This window comes from Arvicanthis niloticus, chromosome 2 (genome assembly GCF_011762505.2).
Source record: "Arvicanthis niloticus isolate mArvNil1 chromosome 2, mArvNil1.pat.X, whole genome shotgun sequence".
NCBI lineage: Eukaryota > Metazoa > Chordata > Mammalia > Rodentia > Muridae > Arvicanthis > Arvicanthis niloticus.
The window spans coordinates 46,475,730-46,494,763 of NC_047659.1; the positions used below are offsets into that span (position 1 = coordinate 46,475,730).

General features: G+C 43.8%; 1 protein-coding gene across 1 annotated transcript in view; it reads right to left on the reverse strand.

The window, feature by feature from the left end:
* Positions 1 to 15,887: 15,887 nt before the first annotated feature.
* The window catches only part of Mettl8 (methyltransferase 8, tRNA N3-cytidine), a 91,617-nt gene continuing 88,470 nt past the window's right edge, over positions 15,888 to 19,034 (reverse strand). The window contains 4 exon segments of the mRNA XM_034493637.2: positions 15,888 to 16,975; positions 17,766 to 17,789; positions 17,791 to 17,831; positions 18,409 to 18,515. Coding sequence (XP_034349528.2) covers positions 16,751 to 16,975; positions 17,766 to 17,789; positions 17,791 to 17,831; positions 18,409 to 18,515 — 397 coding nt within the window. The 3' untranslated portion in view covers positions 15,888 to 16,750.

The window sequence follows — 19,034 nt, forward strand, 5'->3', positions numbered from 1 at the left end:
AGAGGCTGAGAGTTGACCAGATGTAACATCTAAAACCTTTCACCTCAGACCTTCGATATATTGCTGTGGTTTTTCTATGTTGTACCCAGCATCATGTGTGTGGAGTAAGGGGAATCAAATACAATAAATACCTTGGCTTCAGGCCTTCTCTGTTTGCTCACTAACCTGACCATGAAGGTGGCTGGAAGGGCTATCCTGTTCTAGATTTGCTTGGTGAATGGCTGGGCTGATCCCAGAGCACACTTGGGGTGGCGGGCTAGCAGTACTGTGGTGGAGACAGCCTGAGCTCTCTGGTGTCTCCTGATTTTCTGTTGCTGTGATAAAGCACCATGACCAAAAGCAACTTGGTGAGGAAAGGGTTTACTACACTTACAATTCTCAGGTCAGAACCCTTTACTGAGGAAAGTCAGGTCAGGAACTCAAGGCAGAAAATAGAAGACAAGAACAAGCAGAGGCCATGGAGGGGTGCTGCTTACTTGCTTACTTCCCAAGGCTTTCTCAGCTGTCTTTCTTATACATTTCAGGACCACAAGCCTAGGGGTGATATCGCCCACAGTGGGCTAAGCCCACAGCAATCATTAATCAAGAAAAAGCACCACAGACTTGCTTACAGGCCAATGTGATAGAGGCTTTGTCTCAATTAAGATTCCTTCTTTCCAGATATGTCTAGGTTTGTGTCATGTTAACAAAACCAACCAGTACAGTGACAAAACTTTACACCAAGTGCCAGCAGAGAGTCCATGTGGGTGAGGCATAGTGAAGTAGTGAAGAATGACGGGAAAGAGAATACCGAATACACATTGTAGGTAGAAAGGTCAGGAAGCTAGCCAGAAAGTAGCAAGAACATGATTGTGAAAGACTGACTGGGCTGCATGGGGGTGGGGGGGGGGGGAGGAGAGGGTTATAGGGGCGATTTTGATGCTAAGGTCCTATTCCCCGATTGGTTCTTTATCTGTCAGTAAAGAAGTCATGGGCCAATTGCAGAAGACATAGGTGGGACTTCTGGGTCCCCGGAGGCAAACAGATGCAAGAGAGGAGAGGGAGAGTTCACCATGGAGAGCCGTTGACCAGTCATGTGAGATCTCGGAGTGACCACACAGGCCACTCTTACAGGCAGGTGGTCAGAGGAGCTTAGCAGGGACTAGATGTAACTGAGCAACTAAGGTTTAGTGCAGGTGAAAAGTGCAGAGCTAAGAACAGTGTTAAGGGCAAGCTTTTCCAGGCCAGAGATAAGAGGTGCCCAGCAAAAGACACTTCATTGTGTCAAAAGGCTACTTGAAACTGAACAACTGTGTGTCTGTGCCTTTTATCCATGGATTCAAGGGAAGCTGGGTGAGGGCTGGTAGCATGCAGCACATTCCAGAGCTTAGGCAGGGTGGCAAAGCTACACACAACAGGCCAGTTTTTTAACATGTAAAATACATGTTAGCATAGTACGTCCCATCTTAGTCATTTTACAGTGTGCACCTCAGTGGTGTTCTATGCACTCCACTGCTGTGCTGTCATGGCTACTGCCCATCTGTAGAACTGCTTCATTTTGTAAAATAAAAACTCTGTGCTTTTCATCTCATGTAAATGGAGCAGTACTATATTTTTAATGATTAGTTCATTTTATATATCTTTAAGGTCCACCCATCCATTGTGTAGAAGTTAGATCTGGTTCTCCCAGCCCCATGCTCCCAGAGATAAGACTCAGACTCAAAGTATATTTACAAATACCTTGGCCATATAGCTAGGCTCGTTTCTGACTAAATATAACTTAAAATATTTCATTTATTTTAACCTTCATTCTGCCACGTGGCTGGTTACCTGTGTTCAGGTACCATGTATCCATCTCCTCATCTTCCCGGGTGAATCTTCTATACCTGGCTCTCTCCCAGAATCCTTTCTGCCCCCTGGATGTCCCACCTTCTATTCTACCCTTTCCTATAGGCCACAGGTTTTGTTTTTTTTTTAAATTGACCGGTGATGCATCAGTGCAATACACAAGATATTCTTTCTACACTGTCATGAGTTGGAACTTTTTTCTTTCCTCTCCTCTCTAGAGTCAAGGTCTCATATAGCTTAGGTAGGCTTCCAACTTGCTCTGTAGCCTAGGGTGGCCTTGAACTCTTGATTCTCTGCCTCTGCCTTCCAGTGCTGGGATTGCAGGTGTGTAACCCTCCTAGGCTTCTATTGCAGTAGACGTGTGTGTTGTTTATTCATCTGTCTGCTGACAGTCACATGACATGTTTCCACTTTGGGAACACAGTGAGTAATGACACTACGTGCAGAGTGTACCAGGAGCTCTTCAGGACTTTAATTTTTTTTTTTCTTTTGAAAACATAGCCAGAAATAAAATCTTTGGATCTTATAGAAAGTCTACTTTTGATCTTTACAGGTACCATTTTCTACTCATACCAAAAGTGCAAGACTTTCTAATATCTCCATGTCCCCCACAACCCTAACTTCCTTCCCTCCTCTCCCCATCTCCATTACTCCTGCCTCTCTCCTAACTCTCCCCTCTACAGGACCTCTGGAAGAGCAGTCAGTGCTCCCAACTGCAGAGCCATCTCTCCAGCCCTGGCCATAGGTTCTTTAATTGACAGGTGATGCATCTATGCAATACACAAGATATTCTCTTTACACCATCATGAGTTAGACTTTTTTCTTTCCTCTCCTCTTCTAAAGCCAAGGTCTCATATAGCTTAGGTAGGCTTTCAACTTGCTCTGTAGCCTAGGGTGGCCTTGATCTCTTGATCCTCCACCACAACTGAACCCAAGGCCACATACTAGGCAAACATTCAACAACTGGGTCTTTTATTTTTCCCTTTTAAATTATGTGTCTCTGTGGGGATGCATGCCTACTATATAGGTGCCCTTCCGAGGCTAGAAGAGGGCACTGGATTCCCCTGGAACTGGAGTTATAGAAGTTATAGAGTTATAGCACCTGCTGCAGGTGCTAGGAGCTGAACTCAGGTCCTCCGTGAGAGCAGCTCATGCTCCAGCTGTCTCTCCAGCCCCACGGTTCCCATCCTTTTTGATAGTCATCGTTCTAACGGGTCTGAGGTATTACCTCACAGTGGCTTTGATTTCTTTTTCTAACAATTGTCATGTTATTGGCCATTATTTATATATTCTTTCTGAAGACATGTTCACTCAAGTCCTTTGCCTAATTTAAATTAGTTCATCATTTCTTTTTGGACACAGGCTTTTACTACATAGCCCAAGCTGGTTTCAGATTCTCAGACTTCCTGGCTCAGCTTCTTGTGAGCTTTAGACTAAAGGATGGGCCGTCGTCCTGTTTGGTGTCTTTTGCCTCTTTTCTAATTGAGTGATTTCCAGTGTTTAAATGTAAGGAGGTTTTGTTTGTTTTTATTTGTTGTGTTTACATGGGGCATTCTGGCTGCTAAATCCCTTTCAGATATATTATTTGCAAATATCTCCTCCCGTTCTGTGACCCACCTTTTATATTACTAACCCATGCCTTCACTGTCATGTTGTGCCCCAAAAGGTACAGACTGTAACTGCTATGACCTGAGCTATCTCATTTTTCTTTTTGGGGTGCTTTGGCCATATCCATGAAATCACTGTCAAGCCTAATGTCAAATGACTTTCCTTTACTTCTTATCTTAACCATCTTATAGTTTTAGATTTTAATTTACATTTTAATCTCCCTTCATGTTTGCCTTTGGTCTATAGGAAAGATCCAGCTTCCTTGTTTTACATGCAGATAGTCACAAAGTGTTGAAAAGACTATCATTTCCTCATTGAAACTTTGTTTTTCCCCTTTGGCCTCTCTGTCAAAAATCATGTGGCTCTGTGTGCACAGTCTTATTTCTGGACTTCAGAAAAGCTAGTGTTTGAGTTTATTTGAGAGTCGGATGATAACTGAGAGAGAAGTCAAGGTGCATGCTGACATGACCATCTCAAGTGAATGGCGTTTGGAGTGATGTTCTGTTGCAGTCCCAAGAAGTATCTTGCAGATCTCATACAAGTAGCTCAGATTCTACCTCACCTGTGTCTGGTTGGATGGATGCTGAGGATGCCGAGTGGGGCTGAGGTTCTGTGAGCAGAGCCCTTCAGTGCAGCAGGAGGTGATTCAAGTGAAGGCATAGGAGGCACTACTGAAAGGGCCCTGGGTACTGACAGTGGGTGCTATAGAAACTACCCTGTTTGGCTTTGGTTAGGTAGCACATGACACTTCTTCTTGAAGGGCACCCAAAAGGGCCTTAAAAGTAAATTTAACAGAGATGACTAAATGCTGTGCTTAGAGGCTAGTGATGGATGGAGTCAGAGTAGGAGTTCTTAAACCCATCTCAGCCAATGGGCATCCGTTCTGAATTATTGGCATCTAAGAACAAGGGCCTATCCATGCTTGTTGTGTATCCTGTGTCCTGCACAGTTTCTCACAAATAGATGATTAATAAATACTTGTTAAGTTGACCATAAAGCAAAGAAACAGAAGTGACCTTATCAACTAAGAAAGCCCCTTTTTACTGCTAGAGAGTGTTTCTTGGGACTGATAAATTATTGTTGTTCTTCTTCTAGTGCTCAAAATCAAACCCAGGACCTCAAGTGTGGTATACAAGTTGTCTTAAGGTTTACATTGCTGAGAAGAGAGCCCATGACCAAGGCAACTCTTATAAGGGACAACATTTAATTGGGACTGGCTTACAGGTTCAGAGGTTCAGTCCATTATCATCAGCAGAAAGCATAGCAGCATCCAGGCAGACACTGTGCTGAAGAAGGAGCTGAGAGAGTTCCACATCTTGATCAGAAGGCAGCCAGGAGATGATTAGCTGTAGTATCCAGAAAGCTTGGGCCTGCTTTGAACACTAATATTTTCAAAATAAACGCTTCTGGCCCTGAGGGACACTCAGCTAATAGCATTGAGGGGTCACCAAGGGGACACCGTCGGCTGACATAACTAGTTAGCATGCCCAAGTCTCGTTATCGGAACTAACCAGACAAATCACTTTATCAACTAAAAATGGCCATGCATAATCAAACCAGCACACAAATGCTGCACCCCTGAGTTACAGCCACAGCCCCAACCTACACTATAAGATTTCATTTCTCTTCTCAAAGTAAACAAACATCTTAATCACTATCATATTAGTCATGGCTCACCAGGAAAGAACCTATAACACACACACACACACACACACACACACACACACACAGAGAGAGACATAGGCATACAGTAGCAGCAGCGATAGGCAACACAATAAAAGGATTCAGTATTCCTCATAGGGTCGGGCTCATGCGATTATGAACATTCCCATGGCAAGCAGCCTGGAAGGTGGAGCCCCAGGGGAATGGATAGTGGGACTTTCAGCCAAAGGTTGATGGTCTGAGAACTTGAGGGGTTGCTGGCACAAGTCCCAGAGCCCCAGTCTAGACATCCTAGAATTCTGATGGGAGAGCTCTCTCTAGAAGAAAGAGCTGGCCTTTCCTCTGCCTTTGCAATTCTATCTGGGGACCCCAGCTGATGGTGCCTTCCCACCCTGAGGGCCAATCTTCAGTCCACTGCGTCACACCCCAATCTCCTTCAGAAACACCCTCAAACCCCCACTGAGAGGCAAGGATTCACCAGCTATCAAGTATTCTTTAGATGAGTCAAGTTAAAGGCTGGAATTAACCATCATACCACTCTCTGTAAGAACAAAAACTCTATTACCAACCATATAAATTGTTGGTTATTAAGTACTGTCATCTTCTGGATGTGTGTTGAATTTAGTCCTTTAGTGTGCAGGTGAGCTGTGTCTTCATTTACAGCTATAGACATTGAAGTCCAGAGACTCTAAGTGTCTTGTCTGGGTCATGTGGCAGCAGCAAAGCTGGGGTTTCTACCTCCCAGGCCCCACGTTTCTGCTGAGAACTCTTTCCACTTCTTTCTAGTCATCATTCTTCTCCTCCGGCACCCTCTCCTTATAGGGTAAATCAGCACATGGTCTTCAGTCTCTAATCGTGACTCTTATAAACAAAACATTAATAATAATCTTTCATCTGTCTCTAGCTTCCCCCCATGTCTACAAGTTTGGCACCAAATCAGCATTTAAAATATCATTTAGTGAAACACACACACACACACACACAATCTGTACATACATACATGCACATGTAAACACACAGACATTTGTTCTGAGGCAGACAGGTCTCTTAGCTCAGATAATTTGGGAAGCAGTCTAGAGCCAGCCGTGTAGAGAGCTGCTGGACCCCTCAAGCCATCTATTTATTATCTTCGCAAAGATTTTCATGCAGTGGAGTTCCCAGAAGGAGCCACTGGCTACAACTTTGGAGCGCACTTTGTGTGTAGGTTTTGTATTCTAACAGCTGGTGGAGTCCTCCCACTTCTAAGGCAAATGGAGGCAGCTGAGGGGCCATGGGCTTAGAGAGAAATGCTCAGCAGTAGGATGGTACCTCTCCCTGAGCAGACTCCTCATCGAGAGCAAGGAGGAGGAAGAGGGAGAGGGGGGAGAGGGAGAGGGAGGGGGAAGGGAGGGGGAAGAAGAAGAGGAAAGAGAGAGAAAGAGGCGGGAAAGGGGAGAAGGAAAAGAGGGGAGGGAGCATCGTACTTAATGTGAGAATGTGGGACCCCATTTAGCCTTTGCCCACTCTTTCTCTGTAATTGACTTCCCATGAGTACAGTCCTGGGACTGGCTGGCTGTGGGTCCTGATTCCCGGGTTGAGTATTCGGAAGTGTTAGCAATTGTTTCGAGTATCTTAAGCAATCATTAGTAACGGGACTGATGTTCTAGCCTGATTTTTGTTGCTGGGATAGAACACCGACCAAACCAACTTGGAAGAGAAAAGGGTTCAGGTTTACGCTTCTACTTCACACTGCATCACTGAAGGAAGTCAGGGCAGGAATTTGAGCAGGAACCTGGACGCAGAGACTTTAGAGGAACCCTGCTCACTCATATGACCCAGGGCCACCCATCTGGATGGCACTAACCACAGTGCTCTGGATTTTCCCACATCAATCATTAATCAAGAAAATGTCCCACAGAAATACCATAGGCCAATCTGATGGAAGAGAGTCCTAGTTGACGTTCTTTCTTTCTCTCGTGTCAAGTTGACAAAAACTAACACCTGAGCTGCCATCTCTTCAGGTCTTAATATGTCTCCATCTGAGCTGCCATCTCTTCATGTCTTAGTATGTCTCCCTGAAATAAAAATTAGGCAGAAAGCATAGATGGCACTTTCTGGTCTTCTCTGAAAACTCTAGAGATGATGTGGACTCTACCAAGTGATCTTAACTAAGGGTTATGCTGGGCATACCCTCCACTGACTTCCTTACAGAAGAACAGAAAATGTTCAATTGTTTGGATGTTCCATTCTGGATTCCTAACCTTTCCCCCAGGGAAGCATCAGCCCAACTTTTCTCCTTCACTGGGCCTGAGGACGTCCTAGCTTGGCCAATAATTCCTTCCTGTCCCTCTGCGTAATGAACTCATGAATTTGACATGTCATGGCTGCAAACAAACACATTCAAGAGCTCAGAAATGGTGGGACTCAGAGGAAGGGACACCTCTGTTGTGCAAAAAAAAACCTATCAAGAGCACAATGCCTTACTCGTCATTTGTGTAGAACCATAAAATCAAGTAAATAGAAAAACGCTTATGGGCCCTGCAGGTTCTTTAACTCTGTGCCTCAGTTGCATCTCTTTACAGGCTCAGGCAGTAGGGGTGGGGGTGGGCATGGGGAGATCATCCAGTTCTGTGGAATTCAGGTGGGAACCACTCTTGCCACAATCTTCCCTGACCTTGCATTTGAGACAGTGGAACGGCATTTAGCTGATCTGTGACCATGACCACTCTCTTGAGTCCTTGTTTCTGTTGGTCGCTGTCTCTAATAGCAGGCTCCTTATCACTCTACTAATATGGCATGCTTCTTCACCTGGGCTTTACCTATACCGTGAGTTTTGCCTTGGTGGAGGTGAACCTCCCTGAAGAGGTATTTACTTGCCATCTACTCTATATTGCAGAGCATCCTTTAGAAGGATAACGCCCACCATGGATAGAGCTGAGCCCTGTTGTTCTCTGCTTCTCTACTGCTCTTTCATTCATTACCCAACTTTCTCATCTCCAACTTCTAATGTAAAAAGAAGTAAGTGTTAATCCATGGATACGGGTTTTGGCACATCTCTTTGGAAAGTTACAGACACAATAACAAACTATGAGTATGTTTCCTCAAGTAGGCTGATCCCAGAGTCCCTTCTTTCTTCTCTTTTTTTAAATTATTTTTTATTGCTTTTAGATTTATTATTTATTTTACTTTATTTCATGTGTTTTGCTTGCATGTATGTCCATGCACCATGTGTGTCTGCTGCTCAAGGGGGATCAGAAGAGGGTGTCAGATTGTCTGAAACTGGAGTTACAGATGGTTGTGAGGCACCATGTGGGTGCTGGGAATCGAACCTGGGTCCACTGCAAGGGCAGCAAGGTTCTTAACCACTGAAGCCATTTCTCCAGTTCCACCCACCCCCACTACATTTTATTGACATGTAAACATCAATACAGAATATAGTTGTATAACTAGAATGACACTAAATATAAATGTGCCACAGTGAAGATGGCTTTTAAAACGTACATGACGTAAGAAAATGTTCAGCCACATAATAAACTAGAGCTACCCCAGTCCAATATCTTTGATGTTACAATTTCCACACCAGGCTAGGCAACTGGCAACAGAGTTGGAGCAGGGGTAACCCCTGTGTGTGCTGGGCATGGCATCTGACCACAGGAAGACTATAAAGAGCCCTGTTGTGTTCTTGAGACTCTCCTTGTGCATAAGGCCAGCTTCTGTGCATCCTGGAGGAGAAACAGCTCTACTGAGTGTATTGGAAGGAGCCAAAGCTAGGGCAGGTGAAAGAGTGTAGAAGCAGAGCACATGCCGAGCATGCTGAAGTTCAAAGCCAAGGGGTGTGTGCGTGGTGTGTGTGTGTGCGTGTGCACCAATAATACATTATTCAATTACTATGCATCAATTAGAAATACAAATGTATACTTTTTTAAAGTCAAAGCTAAAAACAACAACAACAGAAACCTATGAAGGAAAGGTGAGCTTGCTTGCCCACGGAAAGCACAGCACCTAATTCTCACTTCTGCACAGGGCTGCTGGGCACCCAGCCCCTGGTACTGTAGGTGGTAAGCAAACCCCAGATCCCTGCTGGACCAAACTTTGAAGAGAAGAAATGAGCAGTCCCTGGAATGGGAAATCTGTGTCTATGGTTTTTCCCTTCCCTAAAATAAACAAGAGATCTGCAAAGAATTTCCTTGCACTGTTTGGCCAGGGAAAGTGGCACCTGGAGGTGCGTGAGGATGGGAAGGCAGATAGGAAAGGGAGTGAAAGAAGGCTGCTTCTAATGAAGCTTTGTCTCACTGGTCTCCAGAGCCCAAGCATTCTATTAGGAAAGAAAGCCACAGATGAGGAGAGCTGGTGATTAAGAACATACACACGTGAGGACGAGGAGACACACGCCTCTGGATCCCGAATCTTACCTTTCATTTGGATTAAAAAGCAACAACAACAATAGAAATCCTGTCTTCTAGAAATTCAAAGTGGATAGTACGTATTAAAATAAATGAGCGCTGTGAAGGAAGAACTGTGAGAAACGAGAAAAGCAATTATCCTTGGAGGCAGAAATTTTCCTCTTGCTTCAGTGCTGCGTGTTACGCAGGCAATCTCAGCCATTTTCTCTCAGGTGATTTTTTAGGACTGAATTCCCACCGCTGCCCAGGGGTGTCGTGGTCTCAGCTCACCTGCACACTGCTAAAGATGGATGCAGAGGCACCATTCTGTTAGGCAGGACGGGCCTCGGGAGGGAGGCACGTTACTCCAAGGAGGCAGAAATCAAGAGAAATGAGGCAGCGATTGCATGATGTTGCTTGTGCTAAGTACAGGACATTAAAAAAGAAAAATTTAAACTGCACTAATGCAATCAACTCAATGGCATCTCATCATTAATTTTAGGAACTTGCGCAGTTAGAGCGGGTTTTCCCCAGTGAAAAGGCCTCAAAATCCCAAAGGGTGAGTGCACCTCCCACGGTGGTTTCTGAAACAACCATACTTGATATACAAAGATTAACTGAGGAAAAATTAATTTCTACTTTTTTTTTTCCTGCAGTGGAAGTAGCTCTGTAAAGGAACGATAGGTTGAGAACATTGCCAGGGAATTTTTCTAAGTATAACGGAATGCATATATATATTTCCCGGATCATGTAGAAGAGATGAGGTTGGTGTTTGTTGGGGGGGGGGGGTGATCAAGGGTCATCTTTTTTGTAACATCTGAGAACAAAGCTCACCCCACCCCTGCCAGTGGGGTGGGTTCCCTGCTCTCCTTAGTAGCTATTTGCTAGAGAAAATCAAAGCTAAGACACAGAACACCGAGATGCCAAGTTCACGGCTATCTGGACATTGTGACTACTTCAGGTCTAATATTGATCCCACCCACCCCCTTTCTGCGGTGCTCATACGCCTCTCTCTAGCTCAGTGGTTTTCAACCTTCCTAATGCTGCAACCCTTTAATATAGTTCTGGGGAACCTCCATCCATAAAATTATTTTTATTGTTACCTCATTAACTGTAATTTTGCTACTGTTAAGAATTGTAATGCAAAGACCTGTGTTTTCTGATGGTCTTTGGCAACCCCGTTGAAAAGGCTGTTTGACTCCAAGGTGGGGGTCATGACCCACAGGTTGAGAATCATTGCTCCAGCTGCTCCTTACTAAAGGTTAAGTGGTTATGAGGCCGCAGGCAACGGAGAATCAAAAGCTGTTGTTTTAAGCTCTTGGCCAAGTAGTGGCGCCTGTAGCTTGCCTCTGACAGCTCCAGCGGCAGCTGAGGGTGGGCTGTCTTCGACCATCTGGAGAGTTTAATGTGTTCCATCCATCTCATGCCAATGTGCTTTGCCCGAACTGGGGGTCACTGTGCTCTGAGATCTTTGAGGTGGTGTTCAGGGGAGCTGTGCTCTGTGGCCTCTTTGCATCCATCTTGCTTGAGCCTTTTCCGGCTGATGCTATTTTTCTTGCCCCCTGTAGGCTCTCACCCGCACAGCTATTATTACTTGCCTGTTGCTGCATGTTGCTGATTCATACTCATAGGAAAAAATAATTTTGTCTTCAACACCTCTTCCCTGTCATTTAAGGCATATGTTAATGAAAGGCAGATTTTGGCACCTACTCTCCTCTATAGCTCTGAGGCCATAATACAGGTTCATTTTTTAAAAAAAGAAGATGCAAGGGTTCTTTTACTTCTATTTATATCTCTAACCATACGCAAGGCAGCATGCAGGGTACCTTTGTGCCTTTCAAATCCCAGACCATATTCCAAGAAAGGATCCACGTTTCATGTTTGAATTGGCATTAATGTGGCATTCATGTACATACAAGGTTTTAAATAAGATGTTTCACGCATGCTTTATTTCTGACACCTCCTGACTTCACAGATTTTTAGGTTACAGCCAAATTCCTCAGAAGATGTTTTCAGGGCCTTCTCCCTTCCTTGAAGCACAGAATTTTCCTTTTAACTTAAAGTGAGGAGTATGCAAGTGCTATGTGCTGTGTTAGGAGGGATGCCAAGTGACAAGCTAAGCCTGAGGGGGTCTCAGGGGTGGGGGTATGGGCTTGGGGTGGGACACAGCTGAGCAGACTCAGAAAGCTGCAGAGAACTGATTGAGGACTTTTTGCTTTGTCATTCCTCATGGGTCACCTCCCTTCCTACCTTTCTATTTTATAACCTAGACAAGCTATGACCTAATTTTTTTTTTTTTTTAACTGAATGACTGGATCTCCGATGAGCAGGATCCTTGAGGGTTTGCTAATCCAAACTCCCACCAGCTCTGCACCTGATTCAGAGGCTCTCTTCCTCAGTGAGCCCACAAATAAAAAGGATTTTGGAGTCAGGCAATTCCAGGTCTACGTTCTGACTCTGCCACTTAATACCACTAATATACTGGGCAAGTTACCGAGTATTTCAGAGCACCAGTCTCATCTGTTAAATGGCCCTAGTAACAGCTAATTCATAGGCTCTTGGGACCCAAATGAAGTACCTACTGTATACAAAATCAGCACTCAGAGCTGAATGGAGAGTAGCGAAGTGGTTCAGTGGGACCTGGAACCTATTCTTTCCTGGGAGACGCCTAGGCAATACCTTTTCCCACAGCACAGTACTGTTTTTTTCTCTCAGGTGTCTCAAAAGCCATTGAAAGAGTACACGTTGAGTGCCGTGCACGCTGCCTTGTAGGCTGTAGACGCTATTATTAATAACAACACCTCGCATATTTAGTGCTTGGAATTTACAATGTGCTTTCACAAGAGGGGAAAGCACCCTCAATGGGTAGTCTACTGATGACTAACAGAGGCAGGCAGGAGGAGCAGAGGCTCTGAAAGAGGGCTATTAGGGATGCAAATGTGAAGTCATCTGCTCCTGTGAGGAGCATGATAAACACCAGAACCAATTAGGTAACAAAGCCCATCTACTCAGGCTTCAGACCTTCATGAGCTGGAAAACCAGAGGTAGGGTGAAGCTGTTTAGGGAGAGAATGAGATGATACAGACAGTTCATGTGACTCTGGCTTTTGTCCCCTGGAAGGTAGCTATTTTCAGAAAACAACTAGTGTGTAGCAATGATTTTCAAGTACTTAATGGTAGAAGTCAGGATGTGTTTGCAGTCTGGAGCCGCTGCATGCGGAACTCGCACAAGCACATTAGCAGGAGTCAATGGTAACTGAGCAGTTCCAGTGCACAGTGGGAGATGTGTAACACAAACCCCTAATGAATATCCTCACAAGCTTCTCAAGCAGAGCTTCATGGGAGGATGGTTCCAGGTAGACAGTGCTCCAAAGTGACTTTCAGAATTGGTGAAAATAGAGAGTGTACTTTCAACCAATGTGGAAGACGAAGGAACATACCTTTTTCTGTTGGGGAAAATGGACTCTCTGAAGTGCGGCTCCCTTGGAAAAAGGGTTTTTAAATATCAGCTTCTGCTAACCATAGTCTGGCTTTATGGATGTGTGTGTGTGGGGGGGGTTAGAATTCCATGTAGTTATCAGATATTTTAGGCTAATACCCAAACAGATATATTTGTGACACCTCACAATTTCTTAGTATTTACAGGCAAATTTCCAAATGGCCCTTCCCTTTGCTTTCTCTGCTTAAATCTACATTTCTGTGTGGTATCAAACATGTAAAAGGAGGCTGACGCAGGTAGGCTAAGTGGAAAAAAGACAGACCAGACAACAGAAGATGGGGTGTGGTGGGGGAGTGGGATCTGGTGGGGGGTATGCTGTGGGGATGTCCAAGGATTAGGAGACTGGTGCTGGAGAGAGCCCAAGACAGCCCAGTTTGTGTCTCAGAGTCCAAATTTGGTTGATGTATTTTTGAAGCTTTTAAAGGTTAACTCACATGCTGTAATACATTATAGAAAGATATGAAGCTCAATTTTACTGTGCCAGTCAAGAGGCTGGCTTGAATCTGCTATTTAGAACTGAGAGAGACAGTACAATTTACATGTGTGAGAATGTGAGAATAATTTTACCTTCTGTTGTTTTTTTAAAACCACCTTGGGCCATGGTTTTTAAATGGAGACACGAGAAGATCTGTTGGGGTTCCCATAGCAACATTTAACTTATCTAAACTGCCCTGTTGTATATAATACTTTCATGACTGTCTTGGCTTTTAAATGTAGACTTTAATTATGAAATACAAGTGAGTTAAGAGTCTTGGGCAAATTCTGACTCTTCCATTTACCGATGTGTGCATATTCAAACAGAAATGGTGACAGCTGTATTTCTATGGACTTGCCACCAAAGGCAAATTTATTCCAAAAGGGCCTGTGGTTTTCCTCATCGCTGATCATAGACTTCATTCCAGTTTATAAGCCATAGACAAGTCTTCAACAGACCTCTCTAGATCTGTTTGTAAAAGATCGTGGCTGGAATGAACCGGAAATAAACCAACCAACTTGGATGGCTCTAGTTCAGGGACTAGAAGGCCTGCCCTCATGGTGCTGCTCTGTTTACAAGCTAACTTGCCCCAGCTCTCTGCACCATCCCTCACTAACGTCCATACAGATGGATCTAGTTTGAATACTTTGAGAACAGAGAATCAAGGACTAACCTGAGCCCCCCTCCTCCCAGAATGTTGATCCTGCCCCATTCTCCCCGACACACACACACACACAGAGCTGTTCTCTCCACCCAGGAGTGACTCCTGACACCTGCCCTGTGTGCTGTGATAATGAAGTAAGAACTGAATGGTTTTCCTAAAGATAGTTCCTTAGGCACTTTGCCTGACTCTATCTGCTCTGGAAATACCATCAGTTAAGCTGTTCTGTCCCAATAAGCCCCAAGGTCAACCTGTTATCAACCTATGGGGGTACAATTTGTGTCCCAAATCAAGTCTGGCCATTGTCCTCAATAAGTCAATTACAAGAGGCAACCTTGCTAGGTGTGGTGGCACATGCCTTTGATTTCATCCCTAGAGAGGCAGAGGCAGGTAGATCTTTCTGAGTTCAAGGCCAGCCTGATCTACAAAGCAAGTTCCAGGTCAGCCAGAGCTAGAGTATGAGCCTGTTTCAACAAAACAAACAGCAAAGCATCAAACTGAAGTGAAAAACAGAAAAGATTCACTTAGTGCAGTCATAATGGAAAAGGGACAGAGACCCAGAGAAACCCCAAGTTGGTTTAAATCTTCAAGCATGAAATTAAAGTTTAAATAGAGGGCCAAGGACAGGCAGTAAGCAGTGTCATCGATGTGTGGGCCCACCATTGACATACCCTTGTCTGGACTTCAGTCTTGTCCTGTAGGTGGCTGGGAGTTGTTAGAACTGTGTGGAATCTCTCTCTGGGAGACAAGTCCCCCTCTGGCTGGTACCCTTTCCAGCTCCCAGCATGAAATTCCTGGGGAAAGCACCACTTCTTTGAGGTCCACTGTTTCAACAGTCTGACAATGAGACTGAGACACAGGCATTTCTTTGGAATATCTTCAATTCTATTGGGCTACAAACCCACAACCCCAAACAGTTTAACTAAGTGGTTTTAATAAAAAGTCTCACACCTGGAAATCTGAGCACCCTGGATGGCAGGGCAGCAGGATCACTGTCCTGTGCTAAGACTAACCTGGACTATGGATCTGGAGGCTAGGGCAGTGGGATCACTGCCCAGTGCTGAGGCTAGCCTGGGCTATGAGTTAATATTCTTTCAAAGGAACAAACAAATAAGGTGGGAAAAACTTTATATTTTCCCAAATCACTGCTTTCAGAGGACTGTGTATTTCTTCCCAGTGAAGAAATTTCTCATCTGCTTTTGCTTAGATCAAGGCTTACAGAGACTACACCTTGAGAGGCCTGCTTTGACTGTACATCCTCAGGTCTCTATTTAAACCTTCAGATCTCTCTGTCCCTGTTCTCAATGTGTCCTTATGAAATAAGTCTCCTTTTCTATTTTCCGCTTTAATTTGGCTCTTTTAATTACCTTACTGAAGATGGGTAACCAGATCTGACTTGGGGCACAAGTTGTGAACTTTGATAACATATAATGAAAGCATTCAGTAAACACTACATAATGGGGGACTTGTTTTAGGAACTCTGTTTTTTACAACGGGCAATTAGCAAGCCAATATATTTTCTTTCTGAAGCAAGGAAGCAAATACATTTCAAGTTGTTAGGAGAATTTTGTTGAATAAATGCCTTAGTTTAACAGTGATAAAATACCCTGAGAGTGAGGCTGGAGAAATGGCTCACAAACACCTGTGACTCAGGTTAGGATCCGATGTTCTCGATGTTCTCTGCAGGCAGAGAATACCAACAGCCTCTGCAGATACTAGGCATGCGCATGGGGCATAGACAGACATTCAGTTAAATCCCATGTACATAAAAAGACAAAACTGCAACAGAAGCAACTTAGGGAAGAAAAGGTTTATTTTAGCTCACAACTTTAAATTACAGTCCACCCAGTTACAGCAGGAAGTCAAGGAGGCAGGAACTTGAAGCAGCTGGTCACACCCACAGTCAAGAACAGAGAGAGAATGAATACTTTTCCCACACTTATTCAGTTCAGGGTCCAAACCCCAGGGAATGGTACTGCCCACAGTAGACAGGTCTCCCCACGTCAATTAACACAAGCAAGACAGATTCTCACAGACAACTGACAATCTGAGACTTTTCCCTGGTGATTCTAGATTGTGTCAAGTTGACAATTAAAACTAGCCACCACAGCAGGACAGTGTCTCAAAGATGGTCTGCATATCTAAGAATAGCCCAAAAGTGATGTTAACAAGGGCTGCACTTCCCCATTTGGGGGGAAGGAAGAGAAACTAATGTTGTATTTCAGACGCTAATGTGGGGGAAGGTCAAGAGAAACTAGATAAGAACAAAAGAAAACACAGTAACCCTTCATCCTGGGCTTCCTGAGTTCCCCTAAGAACAAGGCACACTGTGCTTCTGCTATCGGCTGACAGCAGAGGGCAATTTGACTGCTTTACCACACCCAGTAATAAAGTAGATCATTTCTCTATTTCTGAAACAAGGACGGGTTACAAAGCTATATGCCTTATATCAGCTCCTTAATTCAAAGTCATACCATTCAAGGGAACATGGTTAGATGAAACAAAACCAAACATATTTCAAGTTCTGAAAACCCAGAGGGTTGGACACTCTTTCAAGTCACGTCTGTGTTCTTAAAATGTCCAAAGAGCACTGACAGCAGACCAGCAGACTGCGGATGTTCTTCTGCTTGTCTTTGGAAAAGATGCCTTTGAACAGTATCACGCCCTGGGTTTGTACTTTAACATGACATGTGGTTCAGTCTTGAGAATGCAGTGAATGCTAATTTGCACTCCGTGGAGTCCAGGGCGATGGTTTCTGGAATTTTCCTTGAACCCACACTCGGTGCATTTGAACTTGCTTTTTCCTATTAACTTGCAAGCGATGATCAACCAAATTTTGCTTTTCAAGTAATCCGGCCTCGCAGAACATACGGTGGATTTCCCCTTTGAGACAAGAGTGGCAGTCAGTGATATAGCTTGTGGTGGGGAGAGAGGGGTAAGGACCAATGGAATGCCGTGGGGGACGCTCATCTGATTCATTTATACCAAGAAGCTCTAGAGCTGGGTGAACGAAACCCACAAAACCAAGTGGGGCCCTTTTATCCCCCACATACACTGCAAGGGAGGCCCTTTTACCCCCCACATACATTGCAGATAGGCTGATGGGTCAGCCTGATCAGGGTAAATTACTGTGAGCCGAACTATAGCTACAACTTTGGATATTTTGAAATGTGCCTCCTTTCTGAGCTTTTACTTTGCAATGACCAGAGAGCACATATTATAAAAGGCTCTATTAAGTTTGGAGAAACCCCTGAATGCATGGTTCACCTGGTGTTGTCAGAAGTACTTGCTTAAGACAAGAAATTGACTACTGAGATCTCATTTTCTATAGACTTACATAAATAAAATTCTTTCCTCTGGCTGTGGCATCTGATCAACTTCTTTCATATCCAGGCTAACACTAACTCCCAAATTACACCCTGCACCTTCACTCTAGTCTAAGAGCGGAACAATCGACTCTTTAAATACAGTTTTAACTGGAAAAAATATTAAAAGACAAAAGGCCATTGCACACTTCTGTGTGGAACTACTATAAGTACCAGGACAGGAAGACATCTGGTGTTTAACCAGCACTGAGGTCTGATGCGCACAGCTTGTGTGTGTATCCCTGCAAACAGATGTTTGAGGGTTTTCACAGCTCGCCACTTACCCTAGGCTAGATGGATCAGCATACCTTTTGTGAAGAAATAGGCTCTGGTACCATCTCCTCGGACATAAAAGTTTTCAGATAAACAACGCCCTAAAATATAATAAAGGGAAGAACTTGATATTCCATTAAAAGACAATATAAATCCAAACAATTTTACATGACTTTGTTTTGCTTTTTTTTTGTTTTTTTGTTTGTTTGTTTGTTTTTTTTTCAAAACAGGGCTTCTCTATGTAGCCTTGGTTGTCTTGGAACACTCTCTGTAGACCAGGCTAGCCTTGAACTCAGAGATCCACTTGCCTCTGTCTTCTTAGTGCTGAGATTTAAAGGTGTGCACCACCTGGCATACTATTACCTTTTAAACAATTTTAAAATTATGTATATTTAAAATTGTGTGTTATATACTAATATTAAATAAATATTAAAATATTAAAATAATATTAAAGAATAATATTAAATACTAATTATTTTAAATTATGTATCTATGTCTTATGTGTATATGCACGTATGTGTGGTTGTCTGAGGAGGCCAGAAGAAGGTATCAGATCCCCTGGAACTGGAGCTATAGTTGCTTGTGAGCTACCTGATGTGTGCTGGGAACTAAATCCCCTTCTTCTTCAGTAAGAGTACACAGTCCTAACCACTGAGCCACCTCTCCAGCTTCTAGCACCTTCTTTAAAGCGAAGCTGAGCATTATCGTATCTTCCATGATCCCGAAACAACAGCATTCCCCCAGGCTTCAGCAACCTGCACAGTCGGTGGACAACAGCTTGCATCCTTTGAAAACAAAGTAAGATAAGCTCTGTGGAAATGTTTTATATGCTAGGGTCGACCTTCTCAGAGACAAGACAAGAAGATATCAACAGGCAAAGGAACCATACATGTAAAAGAAAAAACACAAAAGCATTTTGTATTGAAGGAACCAAATTCAGAAGTCTAAGTGTTTCAAGAACTGAGCTCAGCTGGGAAGATCAGAGCTTGATGTCTCATGTCAAAGCTGAACCACAAACCTGGTATAGTGGTGCACATTGTGACCCCAGACTCTGGGGCTACAACAGGAGGATCATGGGTTGGAGAGCAGCCAAGGCTACATACATAGTGCAACCCTGTCTCCAACCAACCAGGCAACTCACCCACCCATCTGCTTATGTTTCTGCCATTAAATAAGGTAGGAGACAGAAGTAAAGGAATTTCATCTTTTTTCTGTAAAATAAAACAGTATGTTAGAACCACCCCAAATTCATATAGCTAAATAAATCATCATTTTTTCATGTTACGTCATCTCCTTCCTTTGTT